At 46.1% G+C, this 21,239-nt stretch overlaps 1 protein-coding gene across 1 annotated transcript in view; it reads left to right on the plus strand.

The window, feature by feature from the left end:
• LOC139234772 (leucine zipper putative tumor suppressor 1-like) overlaps positions 1-6,839 on the plus strand; it is a 47,382-nt gene extending 40,543 nt beyond the window's left edge. The window contains exons 3-4 of the mRNA XM_070865464.1: positions 2,016-2,864; positions 6,120-6,839. Coding sequence (XP_070721565.1) covers positions 2,016-2,864; positions 6,120-6,818 — 1,548 coding nt within the window. The 3' untranslated portion in view covers positions 6,819-6,839. The remainder of the gene's footprint in view (positions 1-2,015; positions 2,865-6,119) is intronic.
• Positions 6,840-21,239: the final 14,400 nt, after the last annotated feature.

Raw genomic sequence — 21,239 nt, forward strand, 5'->3', positions numbered from 1 at the left:
ACGCTCTTTCCGCTGCCTGCGCTTGATTTCTGCATGCTCTCGGCGACGAGACTCGAAGTGCTCAGCGCCCTCCCGGATGCGCTTCCTCCACTTAGGGCGGTCTTTGGCCAGGGTCTCCCAGTGTCAGTGGGGATGTTGCACTTTATCAGGGATGCTTTGAGGGTGTCCTTGTAACCTTTCCGCTGCCCACCTTTGGCTCGTTTGCTGTGAAGGAGTTCAGAGTAGAGCGGTTGCTTTGGGAGTCTCGTGTCTGGCATGCAAACTACGTGGCCTGCCCAGCAGAGCCTACTATGGGCTCCCTAATAGTAGCTACACTGTTGGACAGACTATAAATCAAGAAATAATGCAGGTTTTTAAAAAAGGAACGGCAATAATCATGGGCGATTTTAACTTTCATATTGATTGGACAAAGCAAATTGGCCAGGGTAGCCTCGAGGAAGAGTTCATAGAGTGTATCCGGGATAGTTTCCTTGAATAGTACGTTGCGGAACCAACCAGGGAGCAGGCTATCTTAGATCTGGTACTGAGTAATGAGACAGGATTGATAAATGATCTCGTAGTAAAGGATCCTCTAGGAATGAGTGACCATGACACGGTTGAATTTCAAATTCAGTTGGAGGGTGAGAAAGTTGGATCTCAAATCAGTGTCCTAAGCTTAAATAAAGTAGACTACAAAGGTATGAGGGCATATTTGGCTAAAATTGACTGGGAAAATAGAAATACAGAAACATAGAAAATAGGTGCAGGAGTAGGCCATTTGGCCCTTCGAGCCTGCACCGCCATTCAATAAGATCATGGCTGATCATTCCCTCAGTACCCCTTTCCTGCTTTCTCTCCATACCCCTTGATCTCCTTAGCCGTAAGGGCCATATCTAACTCCCTCTTGAATATAGCCAATGAACTGGCATCAACAACTCTCTGCGGCAGGGAATTCCACAGGTTAACCACTCTCTGAGTGAAGAAGTTTCTCATCTCAGTCCTAAATGGCCTACCCCTTATCCTAAGACTATGTCCCCTGGTTCTGGACTTCTCCAACATCAGGAATATTCTTCCCGCATCTAACCTGTCCAGTCCCGTCAGAATCTTATACGTTTCTATGAGATCCCCTCTCATCCTTCTAAATTCCAGTGAATAAAGGCCCAGTTGATCCAGTCTCTCCTCATATGATAGCCCAGCCATCGCTGGAATCAGTCTGGTGAACCTTCGCTGCACTCCCTCAATAGCAAGAACGTCCTTCCTCAGATTAGGAGACCAAAACTGAACACAATATTCCAGGTGAGGCCTCACTAAGGCCCTGTACAAATAGATTAAAGTATGGGACGGTTGATGAGCAGTGGCAGACATTTAAGGAGATATTTCATAACTCGCAACAAATATCTATCCCAATGAGAAGGAAAGACTGTAAGAGAAGTGATAACCATCTGTGGCTAACTAAGGAAATAAGGGATGGTATCAAGTTGAAAACAAGGGCATACAATGTGGCCAAGACTAGTGGGAGGCCAGAGGACTGGAAAACTTTTAAAAGCTAGTAAAGAACGACTAAAAAAATGAGAGCGAAGGGGATGATAGATTACGATCTTTGGGATCTTTTACATCCACCGGGCAGACGGGGCCTCAGTTGAACGTCTCATCTTAAAGATGGCACCTCCGACAGTGCAGCACACCCTCAGCACTGCAGTGGGATTTATGGTTGAGGACTGGACATAAGAACGTAAGAAATAGTTGCTGGAGTACGCCCTATGGCCCCTCGAGCCTGATCCGCCATTAAATAAGATCATGGTTGATCATCGAACTCAACTCCACTTTCCCGCCTGATCCCCATATCCCCCTCGATTCCCCTAGACTCCAAAAATCTATCAATCTCAGCCGTGAATATATTCAGAGACTCAGCATCCACAGCCCTCTGGGGCAGAGAATTCCAAAGATTCACCACCTCTGACTGATGGATAATGAGGTGAAATATAGGCAAGATATACGATGGGCGAGATTAACCATTTCTTATTATATTTCTGTAGGGCGCTGAGAAAAGCATCATCAGGCCTACAGCAATTAAGGCAGTGGTACCTCGAAATGCCAGCACCAATCTCGACTGTGCCTTGAAAAACCAGGCGAGCCTAAACCTTGCATTTCAGGGAAACGTGTCGAGTCCAGCTAACCATTCAGGAAAGCAGAAAAGTCAAGACCAGAAGCACACAAACCATTCAGGAACATTGTCGGACTCGGGTAGAAATTCCATGTCCAGCCTCCCGACCCATAGCACGGGACACAGTTGCGGGACGGACCCCGTTGGTGCTCCCCTCAACAGATTTGGAGGCTCAGTTCAGCACATTGGTCAGGCAGCTGGTTCTCTTGATGGCGTCTTGAGCAATGTCACCAGCGCATCTACCTCAGACCGCGGGCACTGCCCCACCAGCAAAAGCATGAACTTTAACCAGGCTCAACCTCCGTCGCAATGCACTGCTTGCCTCCGCTCGCCCCTTTCCACCAACAAGTGTGTTAGTGAGGACTTTGAGCGGAAACTGCCGGGGAAAGAAGCCGAATTGCAGGGACTCCAGCAAGCCGTGGACGAGAAGGCAACGGGCACCCTCCGCACTTGCGAAGAGCAGCAGCAGCAGCACTGTGAGCAGGGGACGGAGAACTTGAAGCAGAGGTGTGGCACTAAAACGAAGCAAGCCTCTCAAAAGACCCACAGAACCCATCAGCTCCTCCAGCTCCAAGCCATCCAACTCCAGCAAGAGAAAAAGCAGCTCGAGGACAATTTTGCCCAACTTCTGCAAGAGCGAGACAAACTGAGCGCCAGATGCAAATCCTACGAAAGGGAACAATCTAAACTCGCTCCAAGACTGGAAGAAACGAAATGGGAGGTAGGTCCACTGGCACTTGTAGGGAGAACAAGCAAATTAACCTTACGGCAACATAGAATATAGAATCGTGGACAATAACGCTGCACCTCCTGCCACAATGGTTCCGAGGTCGAATTATTGTTCTCCACTTCTCTATGAAATTAGTATCGCTTCATGCAGTTTGGGACCTTATGAAATAAGCATATTTAAGACAGAAAGTTGAAAAGTTTTAACAGAATCGATTGAAATGTCAAAGCGAAATTTGAACTTTACATCAAGCTTTCTGGCTGTCATAGGTTGGGGCTGCACCAGGAGAGCAACTTTGTAAATGCATGCTGCTGATTGGCTAAAACACTGGCCGTATGCTGGACATTTTTACACATCCTGTTCATGTTACAACTGGTACTAAATAAGATCAGTCCAATTTAACTTTAAAATCCATATTAACGAGGCAGTGACAACTGAATATATCTTGTTTTTGCTGCTTGCAAACAAGAAATATGGGATATTAGATGTCTTCAATCAGCCTATAGTACATATGTTCTCACTGCACCCTGTTGCTGTGCCATTTTATACACAAAAGGAAAATGTGTACTTCTGATTTGAGTTTATTGATAAATATGATCCTGTTAACATGGTAAAGACCATCTTTGTAACCACTTGCTACTGATTCCCATTTGGAGTCCTGGAACCTTCTCCATCATGTCTCATTATTTAAAGATGATAGAAAATTACATGGCTGGCAGTGTGCTATGTTCAATAATGTTTTTCTCCCCATCCATTCCTGGACGTGCAGATTCCCTGACCCGTGATGCACTATGGCTCCAATGGGCTCTGCAATGTGTGCACCTGTGTGTATGCTCACAGGTTTGTGGAGCTGTTGAGTTGCAAGTGGCTTAGCCAGTCACGTGATGTTCACAAGACTCAATAAAAACCCAGCCCGTTGGGTTTGGGGGATCCACGATGAGGCAGGTGGTTGTGAGCCTGGTGGATGAACTGGTAATGTGTAGTGTGATTATTAAACCTTTTGCTAATGAACCAACTAGTTCTAAATAGCAATGTGTTGCTATGAATTCTTAAGCAAATAACCCATGAAGCAAATACACAGAGGTGCACCCTCTGAGATTTTGCACAATTGGCCATGCTTCAAGTGTGAGCCTCGGCAGGCCACTGGACTGTGGGGACAGGACTGCCAAATCCCATCCTGCCCTCTCCCAACATCCACACACGCTCACTTTCAGCAGGGGCTGCCAGATAGTGGGAAACCTAGTTGATTTCACCTCTACATCACCAAAGACCTCTCGGGCCAATTCCAGCGTGCCAATCAGAACCCTGAAAACCAAACACGCAACATCAGCTCACTCATCGCTGGCCAGGTATCAAACCAGCGATCCTCCCAACTATAATCGGCTCCAATTCGCCCTTGTCAAATGAACTACCATGGCAGCTCAGCTAGGAGTGTTACAAAGGAAATCTTTCTGTCCTCTTGTAAACTCCCATGATTGCGCAACCTTAAAAGTATATTACCACCTGTCTGTTACTACATAAAATTGTGTTCATCCAAAACTCTGCTGCCCACTCACCCATCACCCCTGTGCTTGCTGACCTACACTGGGTCCTGGTCTGGCAACACCTCAATTTTAAAATTCTCATGCTTATCTTCAAATCTCTCCATGGCCCTCGCCCCTCTCCCTATCTCTGTAACCTCCTCCAACCCTACATGCCGAAATCTCTGCACGCCTCCAATTTTGGCCTCTTGTGCATTCCCGATTTTAATCGCTCCACCACTGGCGGCCGTGCTTTCAGCTGCTTGGGCCCTAAGTTCTGGAATTCCCTCCCTTAACCTCTCCGCCTCTTTCACATCCTTTAAGATGCTCCGTAAAAACCCAACACATTGGTCACCTGCCCTAATATCTCCTTCTGTGGCTCGGTGTCAAATTTTGTTCGATAACGTTTCTGATGCGCCTTGCGACCTTTTGCTACATTAAAGGTGCTTTTTAAATGCAAGTTGTTGTTATGGTCAAACAGAATGAATGTGGTGTATTTGGACTTCCAGAAGGCATTTGACAAGGTGCCACATAAAAGGTTCCTGTACAAGATAAAAGTTCACGGGGTTGGGGGCAATATATTAGCATGGATAGAGGACTGGCTAGCTAACAGAAAACAGAGTAGAGATAAATGGTTAATTCTCAGGTTGGCAATCAGTAACCAGTGGGGTGCCGCAGGGATCAGTGCTGGGACCCCAACTATTTACAATCTTTATTAACGGCTTGGAGGAAGGGATTGAGTGTAACGTAGCCAAGTTTGCCGACGATACAAAGATGGGAGGAAAAGCAATGTGTGAGGAGAACACAAAAAATCAGCAAAAGAACATAGACAGGCTAAGTGAGTGGGCAAAAATTTGGCAGATGGAGTATAATGTTGGAAAGTATGAGGTCATGCACTTTGGCAGAAAATAATCAAGGAGCAAGTTATTATTTAAATGGAGAAAGATTGCAAAGTGCTGTAGTGCAGCGGGACCTGGGCATGAAACACAAAAGGTTAGTGTGCAGGTACAGCAAGTGATCAGGAAGGGCAATGGAATCTTGGCCTTTATTGCAAAGGGGATGGAGTATAAAAGCTGGGAAGTCTTGCTACAGTTGTACAGGGTATTGGTGAGGCCACACCTGGAATACTGCATGCAGGTTTAGTTTCCATATTTACGAAAGGATATACTTGCCTTGGAGGCAGTTCAGAGAAGGTTCACTCGGTTGATTCTGGGGAAGAGGGGGTTGACTTATGAGGAAAGGTTGAGTAGGTTGGGTCTCTATCCATTGGAATTCAGAAGAATGAGAGGTGATCTTATCGAAACGTATAAGATTATGAGGGAGCTTGACAAGGTGGATGGATGCAGAGAAGATGTTTCCACTGATGGGGGAGACTAGAACTAGAGGGCACAATCTTAGAATAAGGGGCTGCACATTTAAAACTGAGATGAGGAGAAATTTCTTCTCTGAGGGTTGTGGATCTGTGGAATTCGCTGCATGAGAGAGCTGTGGAAGCTGGGACATTGAATAAATTTAAGTCAGAAATAGACAGTTTCTTAAACGATAAGGGAATAAGGGGTTATGGAGAGCAGTTGGGGAAGTGGAGCTGAGTCCATGATCGGATCAGCCATGATTGTATTAAATGGCGGAGCAGGCTCGAGGTGCTGTATGGCCTACTCCTGCTCCTATTTCTTATGTTCTTATGAATACACAGCACTAACATGTGGAATATGCAACATTACTGCCGCAGGTTTGCCAGAAGTCCGGCGAGATCTCCCTTTTGAAACAGCAGCTGAAGGACTCGCAAACAGAGCTGACGCAGAAAGCCAACGAGGTCTTGTCCTTCAAGAACCAGCTGAGGGAGGCCAAAGGGAAGCTGTCTGCTCGGGAGGAGACGATTGAGGAACTGCAGAACGCTGTCTGGGCCAAGGCGCGAGAACTGGAGGTCTGCGAAAACGAGCGGCAGCGCATGAAGAATGCGGCTGAGCTGCTGAGGGAAAAGGTCGGCCTGCTCGAGCGCGAGGTCTCGGGCTTCAAGCAGAACTTGGCGAGCCTGAAAGAACTGAACCGCGCCGCAGGAAGTGAAGTTGCTCCCGCGCACTTGCGCCCAGACGGGGAGTCACCTCGGCGGCAGAGTGAGCAAGACTCTTTGGCTCTGCAGGGACCGGTCGGAAGGTTGAAAGCCGAACTGGAACACGAGAAGCAGAAGAACCGAGAGCTTTTACGCGACTTTCAAAAGGAGAAGCTCCTGTGGCGGGCGGAGAAGCAGAAGGTGATCCAGTACCAGAAGCAGCTTCAGCAGAGCTACCTTGACATGCACCGCCAAAACCACAGCCTGGAGCGCGCCATCCAGCAGCTCTCTACTGAGCTGGAGGCGAGGGATCCTGTGGGTAGTGAGGTGCAGGGTGCAGACATTCATTATGAGGAGATCATTGCTACTTCAATATAAGAAAAAGAAGCTTTTCAGAAAGATCCCGTGTTGATTATTGTGTGTTTGTGTGTGTGTGTGTAGGACAGGGCTGTACATCAGCGAGTGCTGATTCAGTGAAGTGTATCCTTTGCAAGCTGATTATATTTTCATACTGCAAAAAAAATTGGGACACACAACACTTTGCTTTCCATGGATTTGATTTCAGAATGATTGATTCTCACCATATCAATATATATGTATGAACACGTGTGTTGTTCAGGTGGAAGACAGTGTTGATTGACACGATTCATTTTTGCACTTTTCACTCAATGGCTGCCTCAAGCACTCTGAAGTTACACTACAAACTAACCTGTTAGTCATGCTTCAGAGATTGCACACGGCAGTATTCGCCCATGTTAAGCAGTCCATGCTTGGATCAGCCGACAGCAAACATTGTGAACCAAGCATTTTCTGATAAGATATTCACAGGCCCACAACGCATTGAATGAGGGTAATATGGCATAACGAGCTTCCAATTGTATGCTTTAAACAAATGGTGTGAGGAGTGTAATGTATTTTCTTCGTGGGTTCTTTGCTTAATAATTCATAGCAACACATTGTTAAACCTTTGTTAATAAACCAACCAGCAATCACACGGCACATTACCAGTTCATCCATTAGGCTCGCAACCACCTGCCTCATCGTGGATCCCCCGAACTCAACTGGCTGGGGTTTTAAACATCAGATGATTGGCTAAGCCACTCACAATGCAACAGCTCTACAACTATTTTAGTTTGCCTGTGAGCATGTTCACAGGTGCATACATTACAGGGAGAAAGGGTCACAAAAAAAATCTCATTCAAAATGGCAGTGGAAGGGATACGAGGGGTAATATATATATATTTTTTATAAATGTAACTGGTCTCAATTCTCCTCCTGTGTTGGATGTCTCTTCCTCCCTGTCCATTATCAGCATCCATCATTTCAGACATAAAATACCCCAATACCTCCAGACAAATTAACAGCTCACCGACAGTGGTGGGCGGTCCTGCCTTGGCTATCCTGCAACAGTTTCCAAACTTTCTCCTCACTTGTATTTGTGCTCTTTGAGTGTGACTTCGAGCACTGGCCAGCAGGGCCACTTCCTTGAACCCACTATGTGATGCTCTTCGGGTCAGTTTGACCGCTGGGGTACCAAGGCGGATTGTTCCCCTCTACCTCACTTGCTCCAGCGTCACAACCGCTGAAACATCACTGGACACTGGTGTACTCCAGCTAATGCCCTCCATCCAAAAGCAGAAGCTAAATTGATAATGTAAATTTCTCTTCTGGAGGGGAAAAAATCCTGCTCCTTTAAAGTGCTGGTGCAGGCCTTCAGTTGCTGCAGCCCCGCCCCAGAATAGGGAGCGACCAAATGCAGGTCTCGTTACTCCCAGGAGCTTGCTAGAAACATTGACAACTAGGCTGTCCACTGCACTTTCAGCAGGGTCAGTATTCAACCAATGCAATGGGTGCAAAATCATCTGTGCTGGAAATTCCTCACCGATAGCTTTTCTTTGTCAAAGACAAATTTTAGGAGGATTTAATTCATTGATTGCACGCCTCCAGTAGGGAGCCTCACTCGAAGGGTGCACGGGGTCAGAGAATCAGCCCTATCTTGGCTCCCACTCCCTTAACAGTGCGGGGATTGGCGAATTTATCCAATGGTTTCCAAGATATAGTATTGAACGGCTGGGTTCATTTCTGCCCAATGAATATAAATATTGAATTTGCAAGTGTTAAGTTACTTTAATAAGTGATGTATTAGGCTTGAGTGTACCAGGCCGATTTGTACACGTAGTTAGATTTTGGAGAGTTAGCCAAAGTCCATTGAACCTGCAGTCGGGGTGAGTGAACCATGAAAACAGCGCATCAATATTGCACGGGGATGCTTGACCCAGTTCCAGGATTTTTTGGCTGCTTTCTGTCCGTGTAGCTCAACAATTGTCACCATTTTAATAAAGGAATAAACCCAAAGCAAAGCCGCATATAGACCAACACTGGGGTTTCTTAGAGTGAATAATTGTATTTCCTTCAGTGCTCCAAGTCCTTTTGTAATATTGAGAACTAGAAATGCACCTTGGGAGTGGTGTATCGCAACTGAACTGTCCCCGTTTGACTGAAGGGCAAAATCTTTCCTGCCATCGGCATTAGTCAATTTTCAACGCTCTGTTTTTTCTAAACAATTGAAGAACTCCAATCAATAACCTCAAAGCAACTTGTCATATTTATCACGGGGTTGTTCTATGGAACAAAAGGTGGCGATGTGCGACTAAGCACGACTGCCCTTTCAAAGAGCCAGCACAGGCATGATGGGCTGAATGGACTCCTTCTGTGCTATTATCATAATAGCCACATAGGAATGTTAAATGCTGCAAAACAAGACCTTAGAGGATTGCCGATAAAGACAGCGTGGATCCATTTTTTTTCAATTTGTGAATATAAATTATGTGAAGGGTGCTGACAGAACCACTGTGCATTCCCAGTAAGGTCTGCGTTTCTGGCTCCCTGCCTGCCTGCATACGGCTCGTGAGGCTCGTTGAAGAGAAACCTACACAGCGGATGAAACAAAAATAATTTTGTTTCTGTTTCAATGATCATTTTAACGGACCATGCTGGAACAGAGAATGATCCGGTGCTGTGAAATGTAGGAGTGTATGGTGCTATTTACAAAAGGTCTTTTCATAATAAATTGATCGGCAAACTTTAAGTCTTGTTTAGCATTTTGTTACAGCAGCTTTGCAATTTAATTTATCTCACAGTGACGAAGATAATCCACAGACCTGAATCTAACGGTGGTGTCCAGCCCATCTGTACAAACAGAATTTGCATCTCACAGAAACTTTGATCTCCTCCTCGTTTCAGCTGTTTCCACTACTCTGAAATAAAGCAGCCACATTTCCTCCAAGTCCCGTCCCATTAGTGCGCAGTTATTCTGAGGTTTCAAGGAAATGTTTCCTCATGTATAATGTGACCCTTTGAAATTATTGCATCTATCCAACTCTTGTGAAACTATATTGCAGCCATTTATTTAGAGTTTTTAAGCATCAGTTGTGAGAGTAAAATTACTTAGAATACACAGCACAGAAACAGAGAAGATTTACAAGGATGAGACCAGAAATGTGAGTATACATATCAGGGAAAGGATGAACAGGCTGGGCCTCTTTTCTCTTGAAAAGCAAAGGCTGAGAGGTGACCTAATAGAGGTCTTTAAAATTATGAAAGGTTTTGCCAGAGTAGACACATTCGGCCCAATCAGTCCATGCCGGCGTTTATGCTCCATTCGAGCCTCCTCCAATCCTTCCTCATCTAATTATCAGTATAACCTTCTATTCCCTTCTCCCTCATGTGTTTATCTAGCTTCCCCTTAAATGCATCCATACTTCGCCTCAACCACTCCCTGTGGTAGCGAGTTCCACATTCTCACCACTCTTTGGGTGAAGAAGTTTCTTCTGAATTCTCTATTTGATTCCTTGGTGACTATCTTATATTGATGGCCTCCAGTTATGCTCTTCCCCACAAGTAGAAACATTTTCTGTGTCTGCTCTGGCAAAATCTTTTATAATTTTTAAGACCTCTATTAGGTCACCCCTCAGCCTTCTTTTTTCAAGAGAAAAGAGGCCCAGCCTGTTCATCCTTTCCCTGATATGTATACCCTCACATTTCTGGTATCATCCTAGTAAATCTTCTCTGCACCCTCTCTAGTGCCTCTATATTCTTTTTATAATACGGCGACCAGAACTGTACACAACACTTACATTTACACAGCACCTTTGATATAGTAAAACGTCCCAAGGTACTTTATGATTGCGTAAACAGTAGACAGCTGGCCCTGAAGTGTTTATCCTCAATGTAATTTTCATTAACCCACTGAATCAATTGGGCAAAAGGCCGTCATGACCTTTACATTGCAATTTGAAGAATGCCCAATGATGGCATTTACAGCCTCAGGGAGAACCTGCTTTCAGGTGAAGAATATATTATACGAGTATGTTTATATCACAATCTGGGCTACTAGTTCAGTACAATAGGCTGCTGTACCCAACAGATAGAAGTGGGGGAAAAAATCTATTAAACAATTGGCTGCTACGATGGTGAGATTTTGGGCTGCCTCAGGATGGATGAATTAAGAAGGGCCAAATGGCCTTCCTCATCCATAATTAACTTGTGATCAGTTAGCAGTGTGCTAGGAATGGCCTGAGAGCAGAGACGTTCCTGTTGACTATGATTCACACCCTCCGTTGCAAGTAGTTATTGGGCATTGCAAGCAGCAGCATGTTGCATCACCAACACAATTCTCATCCTTCCGTGGCCTCGCCCCTACCTATCTCTGTAATCTCTTCCAGCCCCACAACCCTCCGACATCTCTGTGCCCCTCTAATTTTGGCCTCTTGAGCATCCCCGGTTTTCATCGCACCACCTTGGACCCGAGCTCTGGGAACTCCCTCCCTAAACCGCTCCACGCCTCTCTCCTCCTTTAAGATGCTCCTTAAAATCCACCTCTTTGACCAAGCTTTTGGTCTTCTGTCCTAATATCTCATGAGGCTCGGTGCCAAATTTTGTCCGATGACGCTCCTGCGAAGCGCCATAGGATATTTCACTATGTTAAAGGCACTATATAAATGCAAGTTGTTGTTGTGATGGAATCATAAGACACAGTTTTGATTCCCTCGACTCGGCCGGCTCCTTGAGTGCAGCTGCACTATCGCAGGGCAAGGGAGAAGCAATGCACGAAATCAGCAGGTACCAAAGGAGGTTACAAAAACATTAGCAGAATGGTCAAAAGTTTTCACAGGACAAATTTTCTCCTTTCCTAAAGCATTTACTCCTTGCTGTGGTATGGTTAAGACTTTTGTCCTTTGCTGTAGTACAGCTCCATGGGTGTCCATTGCCCCCCACCTTCTCGTATCCCTCCCGCATTGGCCATTATTCTGTCTGTGCCTTTAGTAAAGGAGGCATCATGGCTTAGAGACACATTCACACACACCTTTAGCAGGTATCGCAGGAGGACAATCAAGCACAGAAAACCTGGTTGATTTCCCCTTTCGAATCCAGGGGCACTCAAGCAAAGTCTCGCGCTCCAATTGTGCTGCAAAATGTCTATTGACAATAAAGAGATACTGTTTCGTAGTATTGCCTGCTGGCGAGGACCCTCCCTGACCAGCTGAACACAGCCACAATTTGCAATAGTAAGTTGCTTTTTCAGCCCACACTGCGATCTATGGATAGTAGGAGCATGCGTGTGCACGAGGTCCGTGCAGCAGGGCTTGGTCTCCAGTCATCTTGGTTAACCCTTGCCACTGGATCAAGACCTAGCTCTGTCAAGCCCATGTAATGGCTGGTGTGCAACGGCCACCCCACGTTAAAATAATCCATGCACAAGCATCTTCCACCCTTTAGTATGCAGCTCGGGACCTAGATTGTCAGGTCCCTCATTGAAACACCTGTGAACTCATCCCTTTTTGGTGTGGAAGCAAGTCATCCTCGATACGAGGGACTGCCTAATATTAATACTGTTTTGTAACCTAGTGCAACACTGCACTTAAAAATACCCAATTTATTAGCTGTTCCTGCATGCTTTTATTTTGCCTCACAGTCTTTGCATTTTTTGAGACCCATTAGAGTAAGTCCACCTCACCTGCTCCATGAATACTATGCTGGGACCATGAGCACTTCAGTTCAATACGTCCTCCAGTTTTCTCTCAATCCTCAATAGACTTGCTGTGACAAGGAATTCCTTATGGGTACTAGCCAGTCTCATTATACCTACAGCTTACATTTATATTTGGAATCTTTAACGTAGTAAAACGTCCCAAGGTGCTTCACAGGAGCGTTCTCAAACAAAATTCGACACCGAGCCACATAAGGAGATATTAGGGAAGATGACCAAAAGCCTCATCAAAGATGTAGGTTTTAAGGAGCGTCTTAAAGGAGGAGAGAAAGAGATGGAGAGGTTTAGGGAGGGAATTCCAGAGCTTATGGCCTAGGCAGCTGTCGGCACTGCCGCCAATGGTGCGATTAAAATTGCGGGATGCCCAAGAGGCCAGAATTAGAGGAGTGCTGAGATCTCGGGGGGTTGTGGAGCTGGAGGAGATTACAGAGAGGGAGAGGCGAGGCCATGGAGGGATTTGAAAACATGGGTGAGGATGTGAAAATGTTAGAACTCAGCACGTTAGTTTAGCTCAATCTCAGTTTGTCACATTGGATGAAAAGGCGATTGATTTTTTTAAAATGAGGTAATGCATCAGCGAATATTTAATTAGGTTACATTATACCCCTCCAAAGAGTCGCTGTGCAGGTACCAAGAGTCCTCGCTGAGATGAGACACGAACGAGATGCCAGATTAAATTGTCTGCGACGAAGATCGGAGTTGGCTTATCTGGACCCGCTCTGCCCAGCTTGTCATTCGGGCTGGTAAAGGGGTTAAAACACAGCCCGGGCAAAACTGGAAGCAAGCTTCAGCAGCTCCTGCTGTGAACCCGGTTTTTAAATGTAAATGCCATAATTTAGCGGCAAGGCGCATATCTGAGGTTAAGGCAGGGGCTTCCCCTGTGCTTTGTTCTGTCCCAAGGGGATGCTCGTTAGGCCCATCAGCCATCTGTTAATGCCAACTCCGAGCTCCGCAACATCCAAGACTTAATCCAATCGGCACTCGGCTCTTTGAAGGTGAAGTCACCAGGCATCTGGGTTCTTCCCCAACTAATGAGGCACCAAATTCAATGTCCCTGTCAAATCTGATGCATTCCCTTTTAGTTAAGGTCTTCAATGATTTCTCTAATACAATGCCTCTGTCTATAAATGACACCAACAGCATGTATAAACTCAGCCCCTCTACATCGATGAAACTTACTGAAATGTTAGTTCAGCATAAACCGATTTGACAAAGAAAAAAAAAACACATGCACACCGCACCTCAGAACATTTCTCAATACCATCTCAACAGAATGGCAGGCATGTCTTTATTCGGGGGCTGAAAGATTCTCCTGCATGAGATTTTTGTTCGAAAGCCCATTGACAATGTAAAATATTCCTGCAGAGCATCACCTTTCTGATTCTAACTTCAAACTGAAGAACAGAAAGTGAGCTGAACATCTTTGCGAGAGAGATATTGCTGTCTAATCTTCCTTCTGCCAGATATTTATTACAATAATAATTTGTGAACATTAATCATAAAGTGACAGTGAGATGCAAGATCAGCCTCCTGGTTACTGTAGATAAGTGACTGGAGCAATCATAATCTCTTACGTACTGTCAATGTTTAATTATATGTAAGAGTGGTTTGAAACGAGCAAATGCTTCAAAATATTTCAGCAGTTCATTATTCTGCAATAGATTCACTTCGACACTGATACATTTTGCTGTTTCTGCTTTTCAAAAGGTGAGCCTGAATCTTTCATTATGTTCTGGGTCTTGCACAAAAGCCATCAGTCAGGTCTTAGCATGTAGCAGAGTTAGGAGCAGGAACAAGGGCGACATCAAAACCCCACTACAGTGTTTCCTTGCGTATTTAGTTGATGAGGTAATTTAGGGGTGGGGGGGGGGGGGGAAAGGATAAGGGCACGAAATAAAATCGACCACAAGAAAAGTTGATTTGGTTCACTGAGCTCATCCGTTTGGTGTTCCAGTTCCCCCAGCCCAGCATCCAACTGTAAATTGGAATTCTACCTTCGTCTGTGATTCCACCAACAACTTGCATTTATATAGTGCCTTTAACATAGTAAAACATCCCATGGCGCTTCACAGGAGCGTTATCAAACAAAATTTGACACCGAGCCACATAAGGAGATATTAGGTCAGTTGAACAAAAGCTTGCTCAAAGAGGTAGGTTTTAAGGAGCGTCCTAAAGGAGGAGAGAGAGGTAGCGAGGTGGAAAGGTTTAGGGCCCAGGCAGCTGAAGGCACGGCCGCCAATGGTGGAGCAAATATCTGACCATTCCAAACACACTATAATATTGAGTAATCTTGTTTTAAATTTCCTCCTCCTGCAACTCCCGACCTGACAGCACTGTGGGAGCACCTTCACCGGTTTAAAGTGGTCCACCAGCACCTTCTCAAGGGCAACAAGGGTTGAGCAACATCCTCTCAATGAATAAAAATAATTTTGAATGTCATTCTGGGATCTTCATTGGGGTTTAAATTCCACAAAACTTGTGCACTTCAGTGGGACCTGTAAATGAGCATCTATATATATATATATATATAAATATGAATGAATGTGTATATATATATATATATATATGATGCTCATTTACAGGTCCCACTGAATAACGGGATAAAAATTACTAACATAGATAAAGGAATGAAGATTATAATCTATCTTCATTCCTTTACCTGTTCGTAATTTGTATCCCGTTAAAACTGAGACTGCACAGCAAAACGGCACGCGCGATGCACCAACTGGTATCCAGTAGCACTGCGGAGCGGAAATGGAATTCAGTTGCCTTTGTGAAGGAGGGTGACACTTTGATAGCACTGGAAGGTGGTCCTGCAGTGCGACAGTATTGCAGTGGGGCTGCTGAAGTTTGGCAATATTGGGGCAGGGAGAGTGGTCCTTTGATTTGACACCATTGTGGAGGGGGAAATCTAAGGTTTGATGGAATTCGGGTTTGAATACACTTCAAAAATACTTAATTGGCTGTAAAGCTCTTTGGGACGTCTTGAGGTTGTGCGAGGCACTACATAAATGCAAGTCCTTCTTTCAATGGTGGGTTGCTACCATTTATCAGCAGTGAGGCGGGGCGGGGGTAGGGGGCAGAAAAGGGCACGAGCCTGACACTAGGCAGGAATATTCCTCGTCTGGCACCACTGCTTTGTGACTTTCTAAGGGCTCTCTGTAAATCCTGAACTTGGCGTTTTGGGATGGGTTCTGTACCTCAGTGTTTCACAACTGTAAGAAACATTTTAATTCCTAACAAAACACAGGCAGTAATTAGAACTTTCAAAATTCAACACATTTAAAAAAAAAAAAAAATCACAGTAAATGCAGACCGACAATGTGCGAAAACTCTTAGGGCCCACTCCAGAGATTTGAACACAAAATCCAGGCTGACACTCCCGGAGGGGCAGTACTGAGGGAATGCCGCACTGTCGGAGGGGCAGGACTAAGGGAGCGCTGCTGCACTGTCGGAGGGGCAGTACTTCCTCGATTCAGAGGGACTGCCTATGATGATGATGATGATGACTGAGGGAGCGCTGCACTGTTCGAAGGACAGTTCTGAGGGAGCGCCACACTGTCGGTGAGGCAGTACTGAGGGAGCGCTGCACTGTCGGAGGGGCAGTACTGAGGGAGTGCCGCACTGTCGGAGGGGCAGTACTGAGGGAGCGCTGCACTGTCGGAGGGGCAGTACTGAGGGAGTGCCGCACTGTCGGAGGGGCAGTACTGAGGGAGCGCTGCACTGTCGGAGGGGCAGTACTGAGGGAGCGCCGCACTGTCGGAGGGGCAGTACTGAGGGAGTGCCGCACTGTCGGAGGGGCAGTACTGAGGGAGCGCTGCACTGTCGGAGGGGCAGTACTGAGGGAGCGCCGCACTGTCGGAGGGGCAGTACTGAGGGAGCGCCGCACTGTCGGAGGGGCAGTACTGAGGGAGTGCCGCACTGTCGGAGGGGCAGTACTGAGGGAGCGCTGCACTGTCGGAGGGGCAGTACTGAGGGAGCGCCGCACTGTCGGAGGGGAAGTACTGAGGGAGTACCGCACTGTCGGAGGGGCAGTACTGAGGGAGCGCCGCACTGTCGGAGGGGCAGTACTGAGGGAGCGCTGCACTGTCAGAGGGGTGGTACTGAGGGAATGTGGCACAGTCGGGGGGGCAATATTGAGGGAGCACTGCACTGTCGGAAGTGCCGTCTTTCGGATGAGACGTTAAACCCAGGCCCCGTCTGCTCTCTCAGGAAAAAGATCCCACAGCACTATTTTGAAGAAGAGCAGGGACCTATGCAGTATGCAATGTGACTGCCGCGTTTGCTATATTACAAGAGTAACTTCATTTCAAAAGTACTTGATTGGTTGTAATGCGCTTTGGGATGTCCTTAGGTGGTGAAATTTCTATATATAAAACACAGAATGATTTACCACAGCAGCAAACAGAAGGTCTGACGATGACACCACAGAATTTTGCTGATTTTACGATATTACATGCACGATTCTGAATCATGTGATTCAGCCCGGGGCATGACAAGGCTCTGTTATGTAGTACATTATACATTGAGGATCTTGTATATAAAATAATGGATGGCTTTGCAGTTCATACTTGGCCTCGGCCAAAATCAATTTGGATCATCTTAAACCTCATCACCTCTCATGCATTTTTCCCGACAGTACACAATAATACCAGAGCATTAATCATTCCCTGGCACTTAGATTTATAAGTAGCATACATTAGCGCTGTGACATTAGTTATGGATGGAATAATCAAATGCACATCCTTCACATACAGAGATAAAGAAAGAAGCCACACATTGCACCCCAGGAGCCACATAATCTTTCAAAAACCAGGCGCTGGGAGAAATGGCTATTTAATAATACTGCCATCAGTAACTCATTCAGCACTGTGGTGGCACTGAGAAGACGCCGATGGATTTCATCTTTCCAGAATGCTAACTCTATCCACTTCACATTGTAGTTTTGCCTGAACTAAAGCACAATAACCTGTCGTTATTCTATCGGCTCAATGCTTCAGCGTCAAACCGCAACATACAAGGTACAACAGACTCCCAGTATGGCATCTGAGGCCTACAGATAAAAATGGATTCAACCATTTATACAATGCACGTTATTTAAAGAAAGATACACGTGAATGATAGTAAGGCTATCATTTCAATTGAGGATTCAAAAAAATACGTTATTAATCATGCAGCAGATTATTTCAATTGGATTTTTCAATGGTATTAGTAATTATTTACCTATAACGGTAATCTGTGTATAATACACACTTCACTGCATTACCGAGGAATTCTGTGGGTCGGAGGTGCCAACATTTAGATGAGATGTTTCCCTCTTCTGATGGCATTATTTGAAGACAAGTAGGGAGTTGTCTCGGTGCGTTGGCCAACATTTGGCCATCAATCAACTGCCCCACTCCCACAAAAAAAAAATCAGCTGTTTCTTTATCTCATTGGCTACTTGTGGGATCTTGCTGCGTGCAAAATGTCTGCTGCATGTGCTTACATAATAGCAGTGGCTGCACTTTAAAACTAATCCATTGACTCTGAAGCACTTTGGGACATAACGAGGGGTTGAAAGGCACTATATAAAAGCAAGCTCTTCCTTATTACTTAACTGAGCAGGCATTTTTCTCTCCAGTATTCACCGTCAGGATAATCAGAAATGGCACTACAACACGTCACAAGATGCCACACACTTACAGGTCTTTAAACAAATGATATCAGAGACGTTAGCAGTGGGAAAAGTAGTATTTTCCTGTTCCACCCACAAAGTGCTGTCATCAAGCACTTCCAGGCCAAATATAACAAAAAGTTCCCTCTATCAGCTCCAGCAATATGCCCGAGCTCCCAGCGTCAGATGATCACAAACTCCACCTCTGTGACATTTTCCATTTTGAACATCACCCATCCTGTGACCTGATTGTGATTGTTAACGCAGTTCCAAACTAGGGCCAGTTTTGTGGCTCCACGGCACCTATAACTGGGTGGGGACTACCTAACTTCAACAACTTGTATTTATATAGTGCCTTTAACGTAATAAAACGTCACAAGGAGCTTCACAGGAGTGTTATGAGACAAAACAAATACATTTGACACCGAGCCACATAAGAAATTACGGCAGATGACCAAAAGTTTGGTCAAAGGAGCATCTTACAGGAGGAAAGAGAGGTAGTTGGTGGAGAGGTTTAGGGAGGGAGTTCCAGAGCTTGGGGCGCAGGTAACAGAAGGTTGAGCAGTTATAATCAGGTGCTCAAGAGGGCAGAATTTGAGGAGCGCAGACATCTCAGCGGGTTGTGAGGCTGAAGGAGATTACAGAGATAGAGGGGTGAGGAGGTCATGGAGGGATTTGTAAACAAGGATGAGAATTTTGAAATCGAGGCGTTGAAAGGCACTATATAAAAGGCACTATACAAAAGCTTAACCGGGAGCCAATGTAGGTCAGCGAGCACAGGGGTGATGGGTGAACGGGACTTGGTGTGAGTTAGGACATGGGCAGCCGAGTTTTGGATGACCAAGTTTACGTAGGGTAGAATGTGCCAGCCAGGAGTGTGATGGAGTAGTCAAATCTAGAGGTAACAAAGGCATGGATGAGGGTTTCAGCAGCAGATGTGGCCAGAAGCTCATTTCAAGGTCAAATAGGACACCTAGGTTTCAAACAGTCTGGTTCAGCCTCAGACTGGGAGAGGGATGGAGTCGGTGGCTAGGGAATGGAGTTTGTAGCAGGGACCAAAGACAATGGCTTCGGTTTTTGCAATACTGAATTGGAGAAAATTTCTACTCATCAGAACTGGCCTCCTTCTGTGCTGTACTAATCAATGATAACTTCGACCGAGCTCAGTACAATGACCCTCGTCAGATAAGCCAAAAGTAGCGCGTTGCTAACAAAATATATCATCAGCATCATAGGCAATCCCTCGAAATCGAGGAAGACTTGCTTCCACTCTAAAAGTGAGTTCTCCGGTGACTGCACAGTCCAATGCGGGAATTACAGTCTCTGCCACAGACGGGGCAGACAGTCGTTGAAGGAAAGGGTGGGTGGGGAGTCTGATTTGCTGCATGCTCTTGGCGACAAGCCTCGAGGTGCTCAGCGCCCTCCCGGATGCTCTCCCTCCACTTCGGGCGGTCTCTGGCCAGGGACTCCCAGGTGTCGGTGGAGATGTTGCACTTTATCAAGGAGGCTTTGAGGGTGTCCTTGAAATGTTTCCTTTGCCCACCTGGGGCTCGCTTGTCGTGTAGGAGTTCCGAGTAGAGCGCTTGTTTAGGGAGTCTCTTGTCAGGCATGCGGACGATGTGGTCCGCCCAGCGGAGCTGGTCAAGTGTGGTCAGTGCTTCGATGCTGGGGATGTTGGCCTGAGCAAGAATCCCCAGTGGATTTGCAGGATCTTGCGGAGGGAGCGCTGGTGTTACTTCACCAGTGCTTTGAGGTGTCTGCTGTTACTGTATATAGTCCACATCTCTGAGCCATAGAGGAGGATGGGTATCACTACTGCCCCGTAGCCCATACGCTTGGTGCCAGATTTGAGGTCTTGGTCTTCAAACACTCTCTTCCTCAGGCGACCGAAGGCTGCGCTGGCACATTGGAGGCGGTGTTGGACCTCGTCGTCGATGTCTGCCCTTGTTGATAGTAGGCTCCCGAGGTATGGTCCACGTTGTCCAAGGCCGCGCAGTGGACTTTGATGACGGGGGGGGGGGGGGCAGGGTCAGGTTGGCGGAGGTCCTTTGTCTTACGGATGTTTAGTCTAAGGCCTCTGAATGTGCACAGATGCAAGCGTATAACAGCTGGCAGTAAATTCAGAGGACAATTCTCACAGTTCTTCTGACAGTTCCAAAGAGGTGCCACTATTGGAACAAAATGACAATTCACTAACATTTTTCATTAAATACGTTGCCTTAGAGGAAAATTCAACATTGGCGGCTGCATTATCTTCAGCCAGTGTCTCTTCTTCCCACTTACTGCTCACCAACCTCTAGTCCAGATATTCCACCATCACAAGCTCAAAGCAAAAATACTCCCTCGAAATATGTGCATATCATAGGTGTAAAACAAATCTTTTCAATGTCGTAAGTACGTGGCACAACTTAGGGCTTCAAATCCTATTCATAGAGCCGATTCTCTCGCAGTTCATGACGTTACTCGACACCCACGATTGTGCTACAGGCTTTACATTTTCCAGTTCATTCACCAAATGCAGTGAACTGTCTTCATTACTATGTGCAATTTTGCACAAAGGTTTGTATTGTGTGTGAGAATTTCAAGAATTTGATGTCCCATCAGTCAAAATAGAGGAGGCGCACCATCCCCCACCTTAAACATTCACTCCCTCCACCACCGGCGCACCGTGGCTGCAGTGTGCACCGTCTACAAGATGAACTGCAGCAACTCGCCAAGGCTTCTTCGGCAGCACCTCCCAAACCCGCCACCTCTACCACCTAGAAGGACAAGGGCAGCAGGCGCATGGGAACACCACCACCTCCACGTTCCCCTCCCAGTCACACACCATCCCTGGTTTGGAAATATATCGGCTGTTCCTTCATCGTCACTGGGGCGAAGTCCTGGAACTCCCTCCCTAACAACACTGTGGGAGCATCTTCACCACACTGACTGCAGCGGTTCAAGAAGGCAGCTCACCACCACCTTCTCAAGGGGCAATTAGGGATGAGCTATAAATGTTGGCTTTGTCAGCGACGCCCACATCCATGAACGAGTAAAAAAAAGAGTTTAAAACTGGAGCAAAGAGAATTCATTCAAAGGCTGCACTTATTAA

The sequence above is a fragment of the Pristiophorus japonicus genome, chromosome 22 (assembly GCF_044704955.1).
Source record: "Pristiophorus japonicus isolate sPriJap1 chromosome 22, sPriJap1.hap1, whole genome shotgun sequence".
In the NCBI taxonomy this organism is placed as follows: domain Eukaryota; kingdom Metazoa; phylum Chordata; class Chondrichthyes; family Pristiophoridae; genus Pristiophorus; species Pristiophorus japonicus.